The sequence below is a fragment of the Conger conger genome, chromosome 16 (assembly GCF_963514075.1).
Source record: "Conger conger chromosome 16, fConCon1.1, whole genome shotgun sequence".
In the NCBI taxonomy this organism is placed as follows: domain Eukaryota; kingdom Metazoa; phylum Chordata; class Actinopteri; order Anguilliformes; family Congridae; genus Conger; species Conger conger.
This window is the reverse complement of record NC_083775.1, coordinates 14,276,423-14,292,760: the sequence shown is the minus strand read 5'-3', so window position 1 is coordinate 14,292,760 and position 16,338 is coordinate 14,276,423. Positions and strand designations below refer to the sequence as shown.

The window sequence follows — 16,338 nt, the reverse complement described above, 5'->3', positions numbered from 1 at the left end:
CCCCATTCTCCACATTTTCATTTTAACCAATCAGCAGTGAATTAGAAGTGAATTTCAAGTGAAAATTAATTCCAGAATAGACAGTCCTGTGTAGAAATTACATATTTAAAACCTATATTTTTCTTTCCTCAAGATACCTCAGTATTTGAATGGAGACATTTGACTGCGTTTGACCACATTTGCAAACAAAATGTCAAAATCAAAATTATTTTTTTACAGATGAGTATTTCTGATATTTATCTGATATCAATGCAGTACTTATTTGCATTTCACACATACTTTAATGCTAAGAAACTCTCGCACAGTAGAGCCCTAAAATCGTTTTAAGCATGTTCTGCTACTGTGTTTGGGTTCTGCTATATTCTTTTCAAATAAATATGCTAGTTAATCGATCGAGGATTTACTGGATAGTGGTTTCATATTTGTTGTTGTGATTTATTTTGACTTCATTATCACAATCTGACTGTCAGTTCTGCACATGATGAGTGTATGACGCTTGTTTTGTGTGGTTCTCAGTTTTGGAGAGCTGTGGCAGGCCCAGTCGGGTGGTGCACACTGTGTCAGGCCTGCACAAAGTGCTTGGTGAGTGTATAACACAGACATCTCAAAGCTTCCTGCCCCCATGTTTGCATACGATGTTTGGTTTTCAAAATAAGCTTTTTCAAGCATGTTCCATCACAATTCAGCCTGCACATGGTCCAGCAGTTTATCTGTCCCAGCAAGTAACAAGCAAAGATGAACAATGGCCATTTGCCACTGTTACTGGGTGAGTGGGTGATGCTTCTTAACCAGGTTAGATGTCATAACTTTATTTGATTAATTTAGACTTTAAGATTTTTCAGGCTATATATTTCATTTTATTTTTTATATTTAATTTGCTAGGCAGGTCAATTAAGATTGGAATCTTATTTACAATGACAGCCTTTTTTATGGGTTATCTCTTCATGCTGTTGTTCATGTGTATGTATATATATGGTCAGGTCTAGAAATATTTGGACATTGACAAAGTTATTGTTATTTTAGCTGTCTAAATTAAGGATATTGGCGTTGGAAGTAAATATGAGCTCAAAGTGCTTTAATTTCACATTATTTTCAGGTAAATCGGGTGAACGGTGTTGGAATTACAGCCCTTTGTATGCATAATCCCCCCAATTTTGTGGTAGACCGCTAAAATAATAACTTTCTCAATGTCCAAATATTTATGGACCTGACTGTATATTTGTGGGTCACTGCCATTGTACCCTCAACCTTAAACTTAATTGCATCAGGAAACATCCAGAAATATACATTTTAATTTAAATATAAATATAAAAGATTATATGTAAACAGTGGAAGTGGAAGTGGAATTTTGAAAATGCACTGTAAATATGTTTTTTTGGTTTCCAGACTTATTGCTTTTCATGAACCTTTGTTTGTGTTACAAACACAATAGTATTTTACTTCCTATGGATGTATGTTTCTTCATGTACTAGTATTGCACAGTACATGGGATAAAAAAAAAACACATTACAAAATGTTGTAGAAACCTGATGTATCTTGAATGGTATTCTGCAGCAGAATCTTGTAGTTGATCTAGTTTTGCATGATGCGTGACTCCGTTTTCTCAGTGTAAGAACATACCTGTGCAAATCTTAGCAGGTGCAACTACAATCATTACATTTCTGTGTACCTTAGTTTCCTGCCTGTCCATCCATCCATTATCTGAACCCGCTTATCCTGAATAGGGTCGCAGGGGGGCTGGAGCCTATCCAAGCATACATTGGGTCAAAAGGCAGGAATACACCCTGGACAGGTCGCCAGTCCATCGCAGGGCACACACACTATTCACTCACACACTCATACCCACAGGAAATTTAGACTCTCCAATCAGCCTAACCTGCATGTCTTTGTACTGTGGGAGGAAACCAGAGTACCCGGAGGAAACCCACATGAACACGGGGAGAACATGCAAACTCCACACAGAGAGGCCCCGGCCGACCGGGATTCAAACCCAGGACCTCCTTGCTGAGGCGGATGACCCGGCAGAAATCGGATGTGTAAAATTGATTCTTGAAACGGATTTGAGATTTCCCTAGCTTTGTCCAAACAAAGGTCCAAATGAAGCCTGTTCTTCGATATGCTGTGCTCGCCCGGGGGGTGAGAACATTCTCTGTGGTTGTAAAAGGAAAAGGAAGGCATTCCTTGTGCCCCACTGTATAGCTGGATCTCCACCTAAAACTGGTATTGGAAGCTAGAAAAGCAACTGCTGTTGCCTAAATCTGTTTGCGCTCCCTGTCTGGGCCCTCTGTCAGCGTTTTAACCCCCACCACTGCTCCCCAGTACCACTGCTGTATTTTTTTAACATGTTTCAGTTCAGACGTTGCTGTTTTATGCCGATCCCCTGCTGCACGTTGTTTTTGGCAATTTTCCAATTAGCACACCCCCACACTGTGAAAGCAGTGTCATTAAATGCGGTTAAACTACATGCAAATAACCTGCATGCAAAGCAGTGGCATTTGTCTGAATATTCAAGCCGCTGTTTAGCTTCTAGAATTTGATACCAGCCAGCTTTAAATGAGCGTTTATCCACCGCTTTGGGTTGGCTGAGACCTTTTGCAAGTCAAAGCAACACAGCAGTCCGGGTAATCACGCACCCCCTTTGCTTTCATTCTCTTTGGCTGTTTCCACCACCTCATCGGCATCAGGGTGGTAGCTAGCAGTAGCATCTGTTGGGAGATTTGTTTCCATATTGACTTTAGACAATATAGCTGGCAATGTCTACTCTAAGTGTAGCACTTCTGATATTTCCGATGCTGCAAACCCGCCAAACTGTCCTGCTATGTTATGGAACATACAGTTTTAAATTGCAGACTACTCCCTGTAGTTGCTTTATTTTATTTTTAGTTAGACTAATTTATGTATTTCATTTATTATGGCAAACGGGTATTTGTAAAAAAGCTTTCATTTGGTTTATAAATCTTTTTTTTTTTTTTTTTTTTGTCAGTCAGCACATATCCCTGACTCACATTAAGAAGTATTATCCACAAACTGCATACATTTTCACTGTTACGTATTATCCACAAACTGCATACATTTTCACTGTTACGTATTATCCACAAACTGCATACATTTTCACTGTTATGCGGATGATACTCTGTGATATCCGTATATCTGTCACGCCTAATGATCTTATTCCTATTGACACGCCTCTAAATTGTATCTCAGACATAAATAGGTGGAGATTGAACAGACAGCTGTACAATTGAACAAAGGTCATGGTAATTGGTAATACCATCATTCCCTTTCTTCCATCTTAAAACTAGGGCTTTAAATGTCACTTCTCATGCTAAAAACGAAAATATTTTTATTATTAATAACTAAAATTAACAGTTTTCATTTGACTCTTTTGGGGGTTCAGTATTGAATGCTTACTTTCAAATTTGAAGACCACCGAAAGAGAGCCTGAGACTAGATGTATTATTTTGCCTCTGAGAAAACAACAAAAACAACCAACAATGATATGGGTAGACATCTTAGCAAAGCAATTTTAATTTTAAGTGCTCTTGATATTGTCATAACCTTGTCATATTTCCATTTTCCCAGGCACTCTGTTATACCTAATAGCCAGATGTTATTCTCTTAAAGGTAAGTGTCTAAATGGCCAAATTCTTCAGTACAATTCTATCTCTGAAAATTCGAGGACATATTTTTAATGACTGCACACGCATGCATGCGCGTACACACACACGTACAAATTATTGTGTATTTGGACATGTTTGTTGAGTTGATGTTTTCTAATCATCCAATTTAGCTAAAAGTCAGCTCAGACTGGTCAATGGGGACCATGGCTGTGCTGGGAGAGTGGAGATCCTGTACAAAGGTCTTTGGGGAACCGTGTGCGATGACTGGTGGGGCAGGAGTGATGCCACAGTGGTGTGCAGACAGCTGGGATGTGGGGATGTGATCTCTTCTCCACGTTCGGCCTACTTCGGAGAAGGGGTGGGCAAGATCTGGATGAATCAAATATTATGCCGTAGCACGGAATCCAACCTTCAACATTGCCAACACAATAAGCATGGAATAACCAAGACCTGTGGCCATGATGACGATGCTAGTGCTATCTGCTCAGGTAAGAGTGGACGAGGGAGGCTTGTGTTTTTGCCTTGTCTTGGGGATTCAATTTCCTTTAAATTTCCTTTAAAGTAAAGACATTTTTACATAGAGTATTCATGGGGAATAAAAAATAAGATTCAATGAATGGGGGCTGGTGAGCCTTATGCTATTTCAGTGGACACATAGTAGAAAAACCTGTTAAGAAACCTTGTTTGTTCTGCTTGTGAGCGAGTGAGTGAGTTACAAAGTGAATAGTAATAACCAAATGCTTATAATAGTAGTAATTTAAGAATGCCACAAGAGACAGGCATCATACATTTATAAAACAGGGTTTGTTTGTTTTTAAATACATTTATTTCAGATTTTTCGTGTGTTAGTATAATTAGTACTGTACAAATTCTATGTTAGTTGGGATTAGTATATTAGTGCTATGTACAAACATGAACTGGAGAGAAAGCAGGAAGTAAGGAATGCAAGATTGGAAAGAAGGTTGAACCCCGGAACTACCGTAAACACCCGAATAGTGGAGCACGCAGACAGGGGAGTGACTGGGCTCGTAAACATTCAGACTCAGACATCACAGGGGAAGACAAGTGCAAAGACTAATGAATATAAACAGAGCACCAGACATGAATATGAAAAATAATAAATTACAAGAATAACGATAATAAACAATGATAAACTAACAGGCAGAAAACAGGAACATAACACAAGCAAGTGATCCACGTGGCTGCTACCTGCATACCAAGTATCTATGTTTCTCTATTTTAGTGTTAAAATACAGTAAATGGTAGTGAAGCTGCTTAGCTGATGTGGCAGTCTCAATGCTGAGTGCACCAACACTCCTGGGAGTCACACCTGTATGTATGACCAAGCATACAGTGTAAACTCAGGCTCCATGCCCAATAAAATCTCAGGCTCCATGCCCAGCACCCCAAACCCCTGTGAAGGTCAGACCATCCCAAACACATCGGCTAACCCACATCAGGATTGAGAATGGATGGGATGAGTAGATGTGTTGTGTCTTGCAGATTTGGATGAGTGTCTCCAAATCTCATGTGGTGCCAACTCTGAGTGCATCAACACACTAGGAAGCTATAAATGCACCTGCCTGGATGGGTACATCTCCTCTTCTGGACCTATCTGGGAGGATGGAGTTACTGTATGCATGCGTAAGTGGTGGATTGATAATTTTTGAGTTCATGAACCTTCTAGAATCCAATTTTTTTCAATATTTAGATTCTCTCCCTTCAAAAAGCCATGATCTCTGTCTTTAGGTACAAATGAATTTCTTGCCTCTCTGAACCCTCCAGAGGTAAGTTGGTAACTGAAGAAAAACTGACTGTGGGAAGGGGAATCAATGATAGATACAAATACAGAAGGTCACTATTTCTCCTTCACAGGGCCAAACACTTGAGATGTTCTTGCTCAGCAACATCAACAAGGATTTGGAGGACAACCCTGATATTGTTCTACCTGAAAAGGTTTGTCCTGGAAGCTATGATCCTGACTTGAGTACTGTATGTTTCAAATTTGAGTCAATGGACATGGGAAGGGTGGGCATGTGGTTTTGCATGACTAATCTGTTAATTTAGCGACAAAGATTGGAAGCAAAACATCCAAAGGCCCATGACTAGTCAGAGTATAATGATGGACTTAAGGGGAATTGACATTTTAAGCCCTTGCCAGTACCTGCTAGGAGTAAAATAACCAGGTATGGTTCCACCTGGATTGCTCCAAGTGTGTGCAAGCAGGTGTTATAGTATAGGTTCATAAAACAAGGCTGGGGATTCCAAATGGTTATGGGAGAAATTATGGAGTAAAATCAGTATGAAAAGATTTCAACATTTTGATTAACACAGCTGAGTGCATTATGTATGTTTAGATTCTTGGTGCATGTTTTTGGATCTTGGCACATATTGTATACTGCAGTAAGTGCTGGGACAAAAGTTGAATGACACAGACTGTTTTACTCTAACTTTGCCTTTTCTTTGACTCCCACAGACAGTGACTAGTTTCCTGAGCATTGCCATGTATGTTGCAGGCATGCCCCCTGTGGAGGGAAAGAATGGTACTGCAGATGTAACCAGCATCCTCCTCAAAATCACAGAGGGGCTGGCATCTGCCCTGGTAGAGCCCACTAAGACCCAGACTAACAAATCTGTGAAGACACCAACCATGGGTATAACACACTGGACAGGAGTCAAAGGCTAGTTAGGGCGGCCTGTAGTGTCATGGTTAAGGTACATGACTGGAACCCGCAAGGTCGGTGGTTCGATCCCCGGTGCACAGCTGTTGGGCCCTTGAGCAAGGCCCTGCATTGCTCCAGGGAAGGTTTGTCTCCTGCTTAGACTGTACATCACTCTGGATCAGAGCGTCCGCCAAATGCCATTAATGCAATGTAATGTAATGCAGTTAAATGAATTAGTTATTTTTTTACCTCCTCCTCATTTATGGATGTCCAATAGAAATTTAGGGACACAAACCTAAAGGTTATGAATGACTGGTCAGCAAACCGAGATATAACCCTGGCAGTAGCAAGAGAAATTATACAGTTTTCTGATACAATTCATTGACTAAATATGTTGTTACTGTATCAGTATTGTTAATGTAGTACCTGTGAACATTAAATGGAACAAGTTACACTTTTCAGAAAAAAAATAAAAATGTGACATAATCAGGCACAAATGCTTCTTCTACAGAAATATTTAATTGTTGACTCTAGTGCTTGAAAGTGATGCATGTATATTTCTCCCATAGAGATTAGTGCAGTGGCCATTGGACCAGAGGGGAATATGACTGAGATGCCTGCGATGGCTGCGAAGGGAAACATGATGGCAGTCAATCTTGCAGCTGTTGCTAAAAATAACAATGGTAAGAGCTGAAGGCCAGTAAGGATGATATGAAGTGATGATGATGTTAAATTCATTTTGCTTGTGATGTTGATGATGATTAAATTACCAGTGTTGATGAAGATGATGATGGAGCATAACCAGTGTCTCTCTCACCCAGGATCTGCTTCTGCAGTTCTGGTGTCAGTCAATGGGATGGAGAAGTTCATGAGTCCCAGTTTCTTCGAGAGTGAAAATGTCACAGAGATGTATTCTGACATCATCACTGCCACACTGCCTAAGACGAAACACAAGGAGCTCCCTGAGCCTGTCAACTTCACTGTGTTCCACAAGAAGGTCCGGAACTGGGCCTGTCACTATATAGGAGCTTTTGATCTTTTAATGCATTTCATGATATGACTCAAACTTTTATGCTGTATTATACACTCCTCTGACACACTGTTTTGCTCTGTCCCTCTCTTGTCTTGGTCAGTAGAAGTTCCAGGCTGGCCTGGTTACCTGTGTGTACTGGCAGGAACAGGGGGAGGAGACTCGCTGGTCAGTGGATGGGTGCACAGCCTCCTTCTCCAATGAGAATCTGACAGTATGCAGCTGTACCCACCTCTCCACCTTCGCCCTGCTCTTGCAGACGCAGGAACAGGTAGGGTGTCCCTCAGTACCATCTGTCCATTAACACTATTCTCTCGAACCTCCTAAATCCAACATTTTTCTTGCATGTCAGCCCGCAGTCAACCAATCATGTTACGAGAACTGGCAAAGTCTCTAAAGCCTGTGAGTGCATATGACATCAAGCTATGTGCGATAGGACGTGATGAAGTCTTTCAAGTGTGTCAGACGGAGCCGGTCACGGACAGGCCAACACTCAGGGATTGGAAACTGGACTTCTGGCATTCCCGGAAGAGCACAAGCATCTGTTGCCATTCCAGACTGATAGGAATACTGGCCTCAAAGTCTCAGAACTCTCCTCAATCTATGGTTGGGCCGTGCTGTTTGGTGGCCTGGAGGGGGCTTAACCAAAAGGAAGTCATCTTGTCATGGCGATGTGGCCTGTGGGTCCTCACTCAGAGACCAGAATGGGCAACACTTTAGCTCTGTGTGCCTTTTCGTACTGCTCCTTCATTTTCTGCTGTTGTTTCCTAACTGCTGCCCCAGCGTTCACCTCCCCGGGTGACAGCCGTGCTGGCCGCAATCTGTCCAGGGGAATCTGTCCCGGCCCACCATCAGTGACGCTGGAGATATCCCAGTGGTGGAGTGTGGCATCACCCTGTAATGCAACAAGAACAGGGTTTGGGCAACGCAGACTGGATGGTACAACCTTGGACTATATGAGTACAAATGCCATTCTGAAAGGTCTGGTTGAAACGTTCCATGCCACCATTGGCCTGTGGATGGTAGAATGCTGTCTTGATGTGCCAGACCCTGCAGGTCTCCAAGAAAGGGACTCAACTCCATGGGGGTGAACTGTGGCCCATTGTCAGTTGTGATGGCTTTGAGGAGCCCCCAATGACTGAATGAGTGATTGCAGGGTGTCAGTGACCGCCCTAAAGGTCACTATCCCCACCGTTTGAAGATCATATGCGACAAAAAGGAAACATTGCTAATGGGGGGCATCATAGATCTCCCCACATATGTTAAGCTGAATGTTGGCTGGGCTGGCCAGGGGACTAGTTGAAGGGGGGGGGGGGGGGGGTCTTGCCACTCAGAAGGCAGGCTGCACAGTCTCTGACCATGGCTTCAAGATCCCGGTCAATGCCTGGCCAGATGAGGTTCCGGCATTGTTGCTTCAATTTCGGAATTCCAGGATGGCCTGCATGCGCCATCTCCAGGAGGCGTGCAGGTAGGACACTGGGAACAATGGAGCAGAGGCTACACGTCCTATTTCAGCAACGATAACTCGTCCTTCACACGGGCAAAGGGTTTCAGGTTCTCTGAGATGTCAGAAGAGGCCTGCCTGTCCTCTTCAACACTTCCATAACTGGATGGTGGCGTTGGCGTGCTGGTGGATGTTGAGCGCCATAAGATAGGCTTCCTGCAAAGCCATCAGTCTGCTCCACAGGACCAGAGGCTCTCCCAGCAATTCCAAGAACAGAGGCGGCGACGGCGGTTGAGAAAATTTGGCTATCCTTTTCACCAAATCTTGTGTTGGAAAATACGAGGCAGGAGGCGAGTATTTGAATGAACTGACAATGTTTAGTTGCGAAAGTACACAGCCTGTACATTAACACTGTTCTCTGTTCAACCAATCATTTTACCCACTAGAACTGGAACAGTCTCTTAACCCTGTGAGTGCGTACCTTAAATCCTCAAATTGTGTCCGGGATTCTATTTGAAGCCGGGCCTCGGATAATAGCCGGGGGCGTGGTCGATTCGGACAAATAAAGGCCGGCCCCCAAATACAAGCCGGGGTAATATTGCCTACCAGTAGGGCTATCAGTCCATGAGCACTAGAATACATTGTTTCGATTTAACTCAATGAAATAAAAGAGCTCTTCTTAATATTTTATATTGTTGGTTGGTTTAATACTGTTGCCAATTAAAAGTTGTTGTCCTACACCTTGGGTCTCCAACACGTTGCTCTCAAGCTACCAGTCGCTTGCTGCCCCCTTCTGAGTAGCTTGCCAAAGGCTGAAGCAGTATACATTTAAACACAATTGTTGCCACGAGGCATTCCAGCCTAGGAATTTAATAAAAAGTAAATAAGGTAAAATAAAAAATTAACTCAATTTAGGCTACCTGGCTATGCAATAAGGTTTCCTTGTATTTACAGCACAGCGCACGTTCAATGAATGAATGAAAGCGGCTGCCTTGGCTCGCAATAAACAGACGGGTGGAAATCCCGACTCTCTTTCAACTACATAAAACTTAACAGTGAACCATCAAATACCCCCCAGATTTCAGTGCCCATCAGTCCCAACATTTAGCAATAGAATCAAACAGTCCAAAAGTAAATTAAATCCCAAACCAAAGCAAAAATCTTTTGATAGCCTCTAGCCTCGGTATGCTGCTCCAAATGAAACGCATGTCTCACAATAAAACGCACTTTAGGAAGATAAGATCCTTAACTTGCTGTTATCTACGCTAATTTGTTATTGTTCATGAAGGCGTGTCTGGCAAGTTATTTTATGGATTCTGTGATTTATTGTGTTTGAGAATATTTGCAATAAACTCAGTCTGTTAAGACTGACACTATGACTTACCAAACGGTGTTCCCTGATTAGCCTACACTAATTGATTTCTGAACGGTTACAGGAAGTGTTGAACAGTGTTGGCCCACTTTAAGTGTAGCCTTTTACTTTATTTCTAAGAATAAAATTCTACAACAGTAGCCGAATAAGAAATAAAGGCCTGCCTGGAATACAAGCCTGCCCCAAATAAAGGCCTGTGCTTTGTGCAGCCTAAGTAAATAAAAGACCCCGGCCACAATTAGAGGATTTACGGTATCACACACATGACTACCCCAACAGAGATGTGCTCTTTGTGTCTCTACAGAAAGAGGATGAGGACAATTCTTTGCTGGAGGCGGTGAACCTGTTCTGTATGAGTGTGGGTCTGGCCTTCCTCGCCCTCGCCATCATCACATTCCTGCTGTGCACATGGAACCCTAAAATCAACAACACCGCCCGCCTCCACCTCAGTATCTGCCTCTTCTTGGGTCACCTGCTCTTCCTTGTGGGCGTGTCTCGCACTGAGAATGCGGTAAGGATCTGGAAATATGTACTGTATTATACTGGTATTGTAGTGATCGAAGCATTGCTATTTGTTACTTTAAAGGATAACACCAATATTTTTTCTTTTTCTGTATCAGCAATATATTCTCCGATTCACACTATGATTTGAAAACTGATGTTTTAATCCTAAATAATTACAGAAACAAGGTGCCTTCCTATCTTATTGCAGTTGTTTATTTATGGTTTATTGGTCCCAGCAATTACTGCTTTGAATCTTCTTAGGGAAGTCTGTACAAGCTTTGCACACCTTGTGGAGTTATCCTATTCTTCCTGGCAGATCCTCTCTGTCAGATTGGATGAGAAGTGTCTGTGAACTGCCATCTTCAGGTCTCTCCACAGATGTTCTATGGCAGTGGTTCTGCCATGATGGCCTAATTGATGGAGTGCTGCTAAGATGGTCGTCCTTCCGGCAGGTTTTGCCATCTCTGCAGAGGACTTCTGAAGCTCTAGAGTGACCGAGGGGTTCTTGGCCACCTCCCTGACCAAGGCCCTTCTTGCCCGGTTACTAAGTTTGGCCGCTACTAAGCACAGCCAACTCTAGGAAGAGTCCCTGTGGTTCCAATCTTCCATTTTACAATTATTGAGGCCACTGTGCTCATGGAAACACTCAAAGAATAGAAATGGTTTTATATCCTTGCCCTGATGTATGCCTTGCCACAATTTTATCATAGAGAGGTTAACTTGGTCTTCATGGCTTGGTTTTTGTAAAGCAAACAGGACCACAATTTGGAGTGCCACAGCAAAAGGTCTGAATACTTATGTAAATGAGAGATTTCAGCTTTTGATCTTTAATAAATTAGAAAAAATTGATTGGTAAAAATGGAAATCAATTTAATCTACAACACAATAAAGTGAGCAAAAAGTGAAGGGGTCTGAATACTTTCTGTAGCCACTGTATGTATCTGATAATAGGTGTAAGGTAGCGTACTGATCTGCTATCTGTTGTGAACATATGGCTCCCTCAGGTGGCGTGTGCAGTCATTGCAGGCACACTGCACTTCCTCTTCCTGTCCAGCTTTGTGTGGATGCTGCTGGAGACTCTGCAGCTCTTCCTGCTGGTCAGGAGCCTGTCCAAAGTGCAGGTCATTCAGAAGGAGGGGCTGAGGGCTCTGTATCTCCTGCCGATTGGCTACGGAGCACCCCTGGTGGTGGTGGGAGTGTCTGCAGCGGTGTATTCAGAGGGCTATGGCAGCAAAGATGCGTCAGTTTCTTTCACTTGTATTTTCTCTCTGCACAACACCATGGATCTTCATGAATAAAATTAAATTGAGTGAGAATGCACGAGAAACTGATGATGAATCTCTTTCCATTTCAGGTGCTGGTTGAGCAAAGATCGATGGATGGAGTGGAGTTTCATTGGTCCAGTGTGTACTATTCTCACAGTATGTCATCTTATGCACTACAAAATATGCTTTGTCTTGAGCTTACATGAACAAAAGTTTGACACTACTAGTGAAAATGTTTCTATTTTGCATTATTTTCTAATTTAATACAAACTTTTTCATTACTAATTATATTATCAGCAGAAAAATTTGAGTGAAAAGTTGAATCTTTGAAAAAATCACATTCATTTCAGAATTTATGTTCTTTTCACAATGTTCTAAAGAGCATCTTGTGATGTTACTGAATGCTTGGCTTTTGTCAGTCTTCAAGTGCCCCCATAAATTTTCAATGGGGTTGTCAGGTGATTGTGGATTGTCCAGCACTCCTTGCTCTTCTTTGGTCTTCGAATAGTTCTTGCAAAGCTTTTAAGCAACTTTCATTTGTAAAAAAATTTTCAAAATCGAAAAAAGAATAATTTTTTCCAGGATTACATGGACCCCACTGTACAGGTTATGTGCTGAGAATTGTCCATTGTCCTTGTGTGTAATTTTAACAGCTCAACTGCATCTCATTTTGTGTGATCCTCTGGATCCTGTGGCCTACTCTAGTCAACATGAAGAGTGACATCTCCCAGTCTAAAGACACCAGGTGAGTGTACCTGTTTCTGCTTGTAGGTATATCTGCATGTCGGTGTGAGTGCACAGGGTCTGAAACTTTTTGTTGCACAGGGTCTGAAACTTTTTGTTGAACCAGCCACTGTGTCTGCTGGATGAAAATTGGACATTGTACCAGACAATTTTTTTATTGTATTTTTTTTAATCTCAGACACATATGAGACAGCTTTTAAAAACTTTTTTAAAAGTGTTTAAGACAAAGTATCACAATGCAATTGTAAGCCCCGTGCTAACCCAACAACGGAATTTAGCAAGGGCGAAGGCATCTACCTGCTTGTGCTTCTGGTGTTGCTGAAAGAAAGTTTGTAGGTTTAAATTTTACTGACCATTATGCGGAGAGAATAGATCTGCCAATACGTAAACCAAGTTACAAAGACAGTAGTACCACTCTGCCTTCTGCTTTTTACTGGTCCGGGCTGACCAAGAATCTCCAAAACAGTGCCAATAAATCAGTCTTCGTATGATCTGACTCCATTTTAATAATATAATGTAATTTATATCTAAAATTTGAGTATTAGTGATAATTTAGACTTGATCGCAAAAGGAATCCTGTACCGTAACAGACTCCCAGAACAGTCCTCTGCTAGTCCCACCGCATGTCACATCGCGCGTTATGTGCATGTCTCACAAGCTGGCTAGATGTCTACGGTCATTTCAGAGGTTGCGTAAGATGCTACTTTTGGGTGTGTCCGATGGCGGCTCAGGGACCCAAGAAGACCAACATTAGCTATCCCCATTCTCAACATAAGGCGGAGGAGATTGATTTACTGTCAGAGGTCTATGGGTGCAATACACTGTGATACAGTAAGTGTAAATGTGCATCCTCCATCGAAAAACTTGAGGGGGGCATCCAAGCATTCTCTGTGTAACAGTGAGTGTCAGTAAGTGAAACATTTCAATAAGTAATCACATTTCAATTCCAAATTAGATATAAATAAAAGTATTACAATACAACCAAATTGCAGAGTCTTAATGGTAAGAAAGGTTACACACACTAGGTGCATGGGGGTCTGGCTACAGACACCACAACAAAATCTACATACAGTATGTGCATGGGAGTCTGACTACATTCTCTGACAGAGTCTCCATACAGTACAACTATAGGGTGCTTGACAGGAAGCAGAGAACCCCAGCGATTCGACAAACCACCTACCATGCCAGCATTTATGATGCGGACCTACCACGGGTTTGAGAGTCTCCATACAGTACCAGTCAAAAGACAAACCTCCCCTTTTCTGATTTGTCTGATTCATGACAAACTGAGGAAATATGACATTAAATAATTCACTTGTAGTCAATGTGCAGATTTTCATATTTTATTAAAGAGTATTTTTATACATCTTGGTTTCACCATGTAGTAATTACAGCACTGGTGTATACATAGCCTCCAATGTCAATGTTTGAGACACATTAACATAATGTCAAATAAAATAGTCATGTTTTGAACTTGGTTGCTTATCCTCTGGATGCCATGACTTCCTGAACTGTGACCAATCAACATCACCAGAGTCGGGATATCTTATTTTCAGGTTACCTTACAAGCAATACGAAAACTTATTTGCATTTCGACGGATGGGAATTGATTCAGCTGTACTTACACTGATACAGAATGGAACATGTGTTGGCTAAATGGTTTTAAGTCATCAGGGTTCTGAGGTAAATAAGTCAATGTTTTTCTTTCAGGCTGATTACCTTCAAAATTGGTGCCCAGTTTTTTGTTTTGGGGTGTTCCTGGATCCTAGGGTTTAACCAGAACAGTGTCATCTTAAAATACATCTTCATCATCCTCAACTCACAGCAGGGCACCTTCATCTTCATCGTTCACTGTCTGCTCAACAAAGAGGTGACCGGACCCTCTCCTGCACTGAGTCTGTTTGTTTATTTTATGTTTGGTGAAGGGGTTGTTACACAGTTATAGAGTTAGTGTTATGACATTGACTGATGCTGGACAGTGCTGATCGGTCCCTGTGTTGTGTAGGTACGGGAGGAGTACAGGAGGTGGCTCTCCTGTCTGTGTAGAAGGTAGGGGCCTTCAGGAAGCAGACACAAAGAGAATGCTGTTAAAGACTCTGGGGTAAGAGGCATGCAAATATTTGCTCCTGGGGCAATTCAGTTGAGCTAGTAGTTTGTTATCACTATTCACCGGACAATCAAGCTGCTTCACATGTTCCCTCGGAGGGCAGAATCTCTGCCTTGCTCAAGGGCACCTTGCTTCAGTGCCCCACTTGGTATTTGAACCAACAACCTCAGATTTACCTAACCATTATACTACACTGCCAACCCACTGTGAGTCTATTCTTTTTAATGAAGTTGTTCTGTTCTCATGTTTTCAAGAACGCTGCCTCCCAACCCACAGAAGACGAGATCACCATCATAGATGAGGAACTGAAAGTTAACACTTTTATGGAACTGCAAATAGTAGTATGCACATTCGCATTAATATTTTTCATATATCAAACAATGGATTCATTGGAGTGTTCTTTTGGACTGCTAATACAATTTTGCAGCTATTTGCAGCCATGTTATTATCATGTACTAACATGGTACTATGTACATGTACTAATACAGAGGTAAATAGCCTTAGCATGAAGAAGTTCCAGTCTTGGTTTTCAAATAAGGTTCATTTCATTGCTGGAATGGAATGGATTTTCCTATTACTGTGTGATTTGGAAGAAAGGTGCAGCCCCGGGAATCCTAGGGGACTAGAGACAAAAAGTGTGAACGTCTCTGACATACTCATGTGGTTATGATTCATCATGGTGTCACCATGCTGTGATCCAATGAGAAGTCACATTTTGCTGTTAATTTGTAATGTGCATATAACACCTGGACAATGAGGAGCGGTCTCTATTCTATGTTCGTATAGACTGAATTACAATTTTGGTTGCATATGCTTGAATTGGTTGTTACTCATGTAAATACAGTATATATTGTTTTATAGGGTTAGTAATGCAGGATGAACATCTGAAAAGCAGTGTAGATGTCAATTATTGTAAAAAAAAAAAAAAAAGATGAAGACTTGTGTATAGAAAATGCAATTGAATGCAAAATAAAGATGCTCTGCGGAGACATGGGCAGTTAAAACACCTTGTTGTGTCTGTTGTGTGGTTCTTTTTGTACTTGTGTGTCTGTGTAGAATTTGTTGTACTATTTTCATATGTCTGACGTATGTTAAATTGTGTCACCCTGCATGGGATGTGTGCTCCCTACACGCCTGCCGGACAACTTCTTTGCTCAGCCACCGCAGGATGCCTGACACCTCCCCCTCTCCCCTCTTCCACCTCCCAGTCACGACTACAGAGACTGACCACCTTCAAGCCTCTTCAAGCTGCACCTCTCCCCACCCCTCCCTACCTCCCTGTAACCTGATTGGAAGTTTTTGTTTTTCAATTCTCAATAGAATGTCAATAGTTGTAATAAATAAAATAGTTGTTTGCTAGAATGGTATTTTTGTTACTTTCCTTTAATATGTAAGCTGTTCATTGCTCCTATGTAAGTGTAAATTCTATCGTGTTGCGCTGTATAAAAAGGGTTTTCGATATATTCCATTGTCAGATTAATCAAATAGGTCCAGGTCTTTGTCGTAGCCTTAGCTCTTAAAATTGTGCCTCTTGGGCAGTGCTACTCAACTCCATGTCTTTTGGGCCGCAGTGTCTGCAGGTATTCGTT

General features: G+C 41.8%; 1 protein-coding gene across 1 annotated transcript; it reads left to right on the top strand.

The window, feature by feature from the left end:
* Positions 1 to 6,905: 6,905 nt before the first annotated feature.
* On the top strand, positions 6,906 to 15,976 carry LOC133114067 (adhesion G protein-coupled receptor E3-like). The gene is made up of 10 exons (XM_061223263.1): positions 6,906 to 6,966; positions 7,105 to 7,280; positions 7,423 to 7,584; positions 10,440 to 10,640; positions 11,638 to 11,873; positions 11,988 to 12,054; positions 12,552 to 12,643; positions 14,353 to 14,512; positions 14,648 to 14,691; positions 15,958 to 15,976. Exons 1-10 carry the CDS (start codon positions 6,906 to 6,908, stop codon positions 15,974 to 15,976), a joined length of 1,218 nt encoding a protein of 405 aa, XP_061079247.1.
* The last annotated feature ends 362 nt before the right edge of the window (positions 15,977 to 16,338 follow it).

Bases quoted from the DNA above. Each gene is read 5' to 3' on its own strand.
- LOC133114067 (XM_061223263.1), top strand. From the start codon at position 6,906: ATGGCTGCGAAGGGAAACATGATGGCAGTCAATCTTGCAGCTGTTGCT. The intron at 7,281-7,422 runs GTCCGGAACTGG...GGTCAGTAGAAG, and splicing joins TCACTGTGTTCCACAAGAAG to TTCCAGGCTGGCCTGGTTAC. The intron at 12,644-14,352 runs GTGAGTGTACCT...TTTTTCTTTCAG, and splicing joins TCCCAGTCTAAAGACACCAG to GCTGATTACCTTCAAAATTG.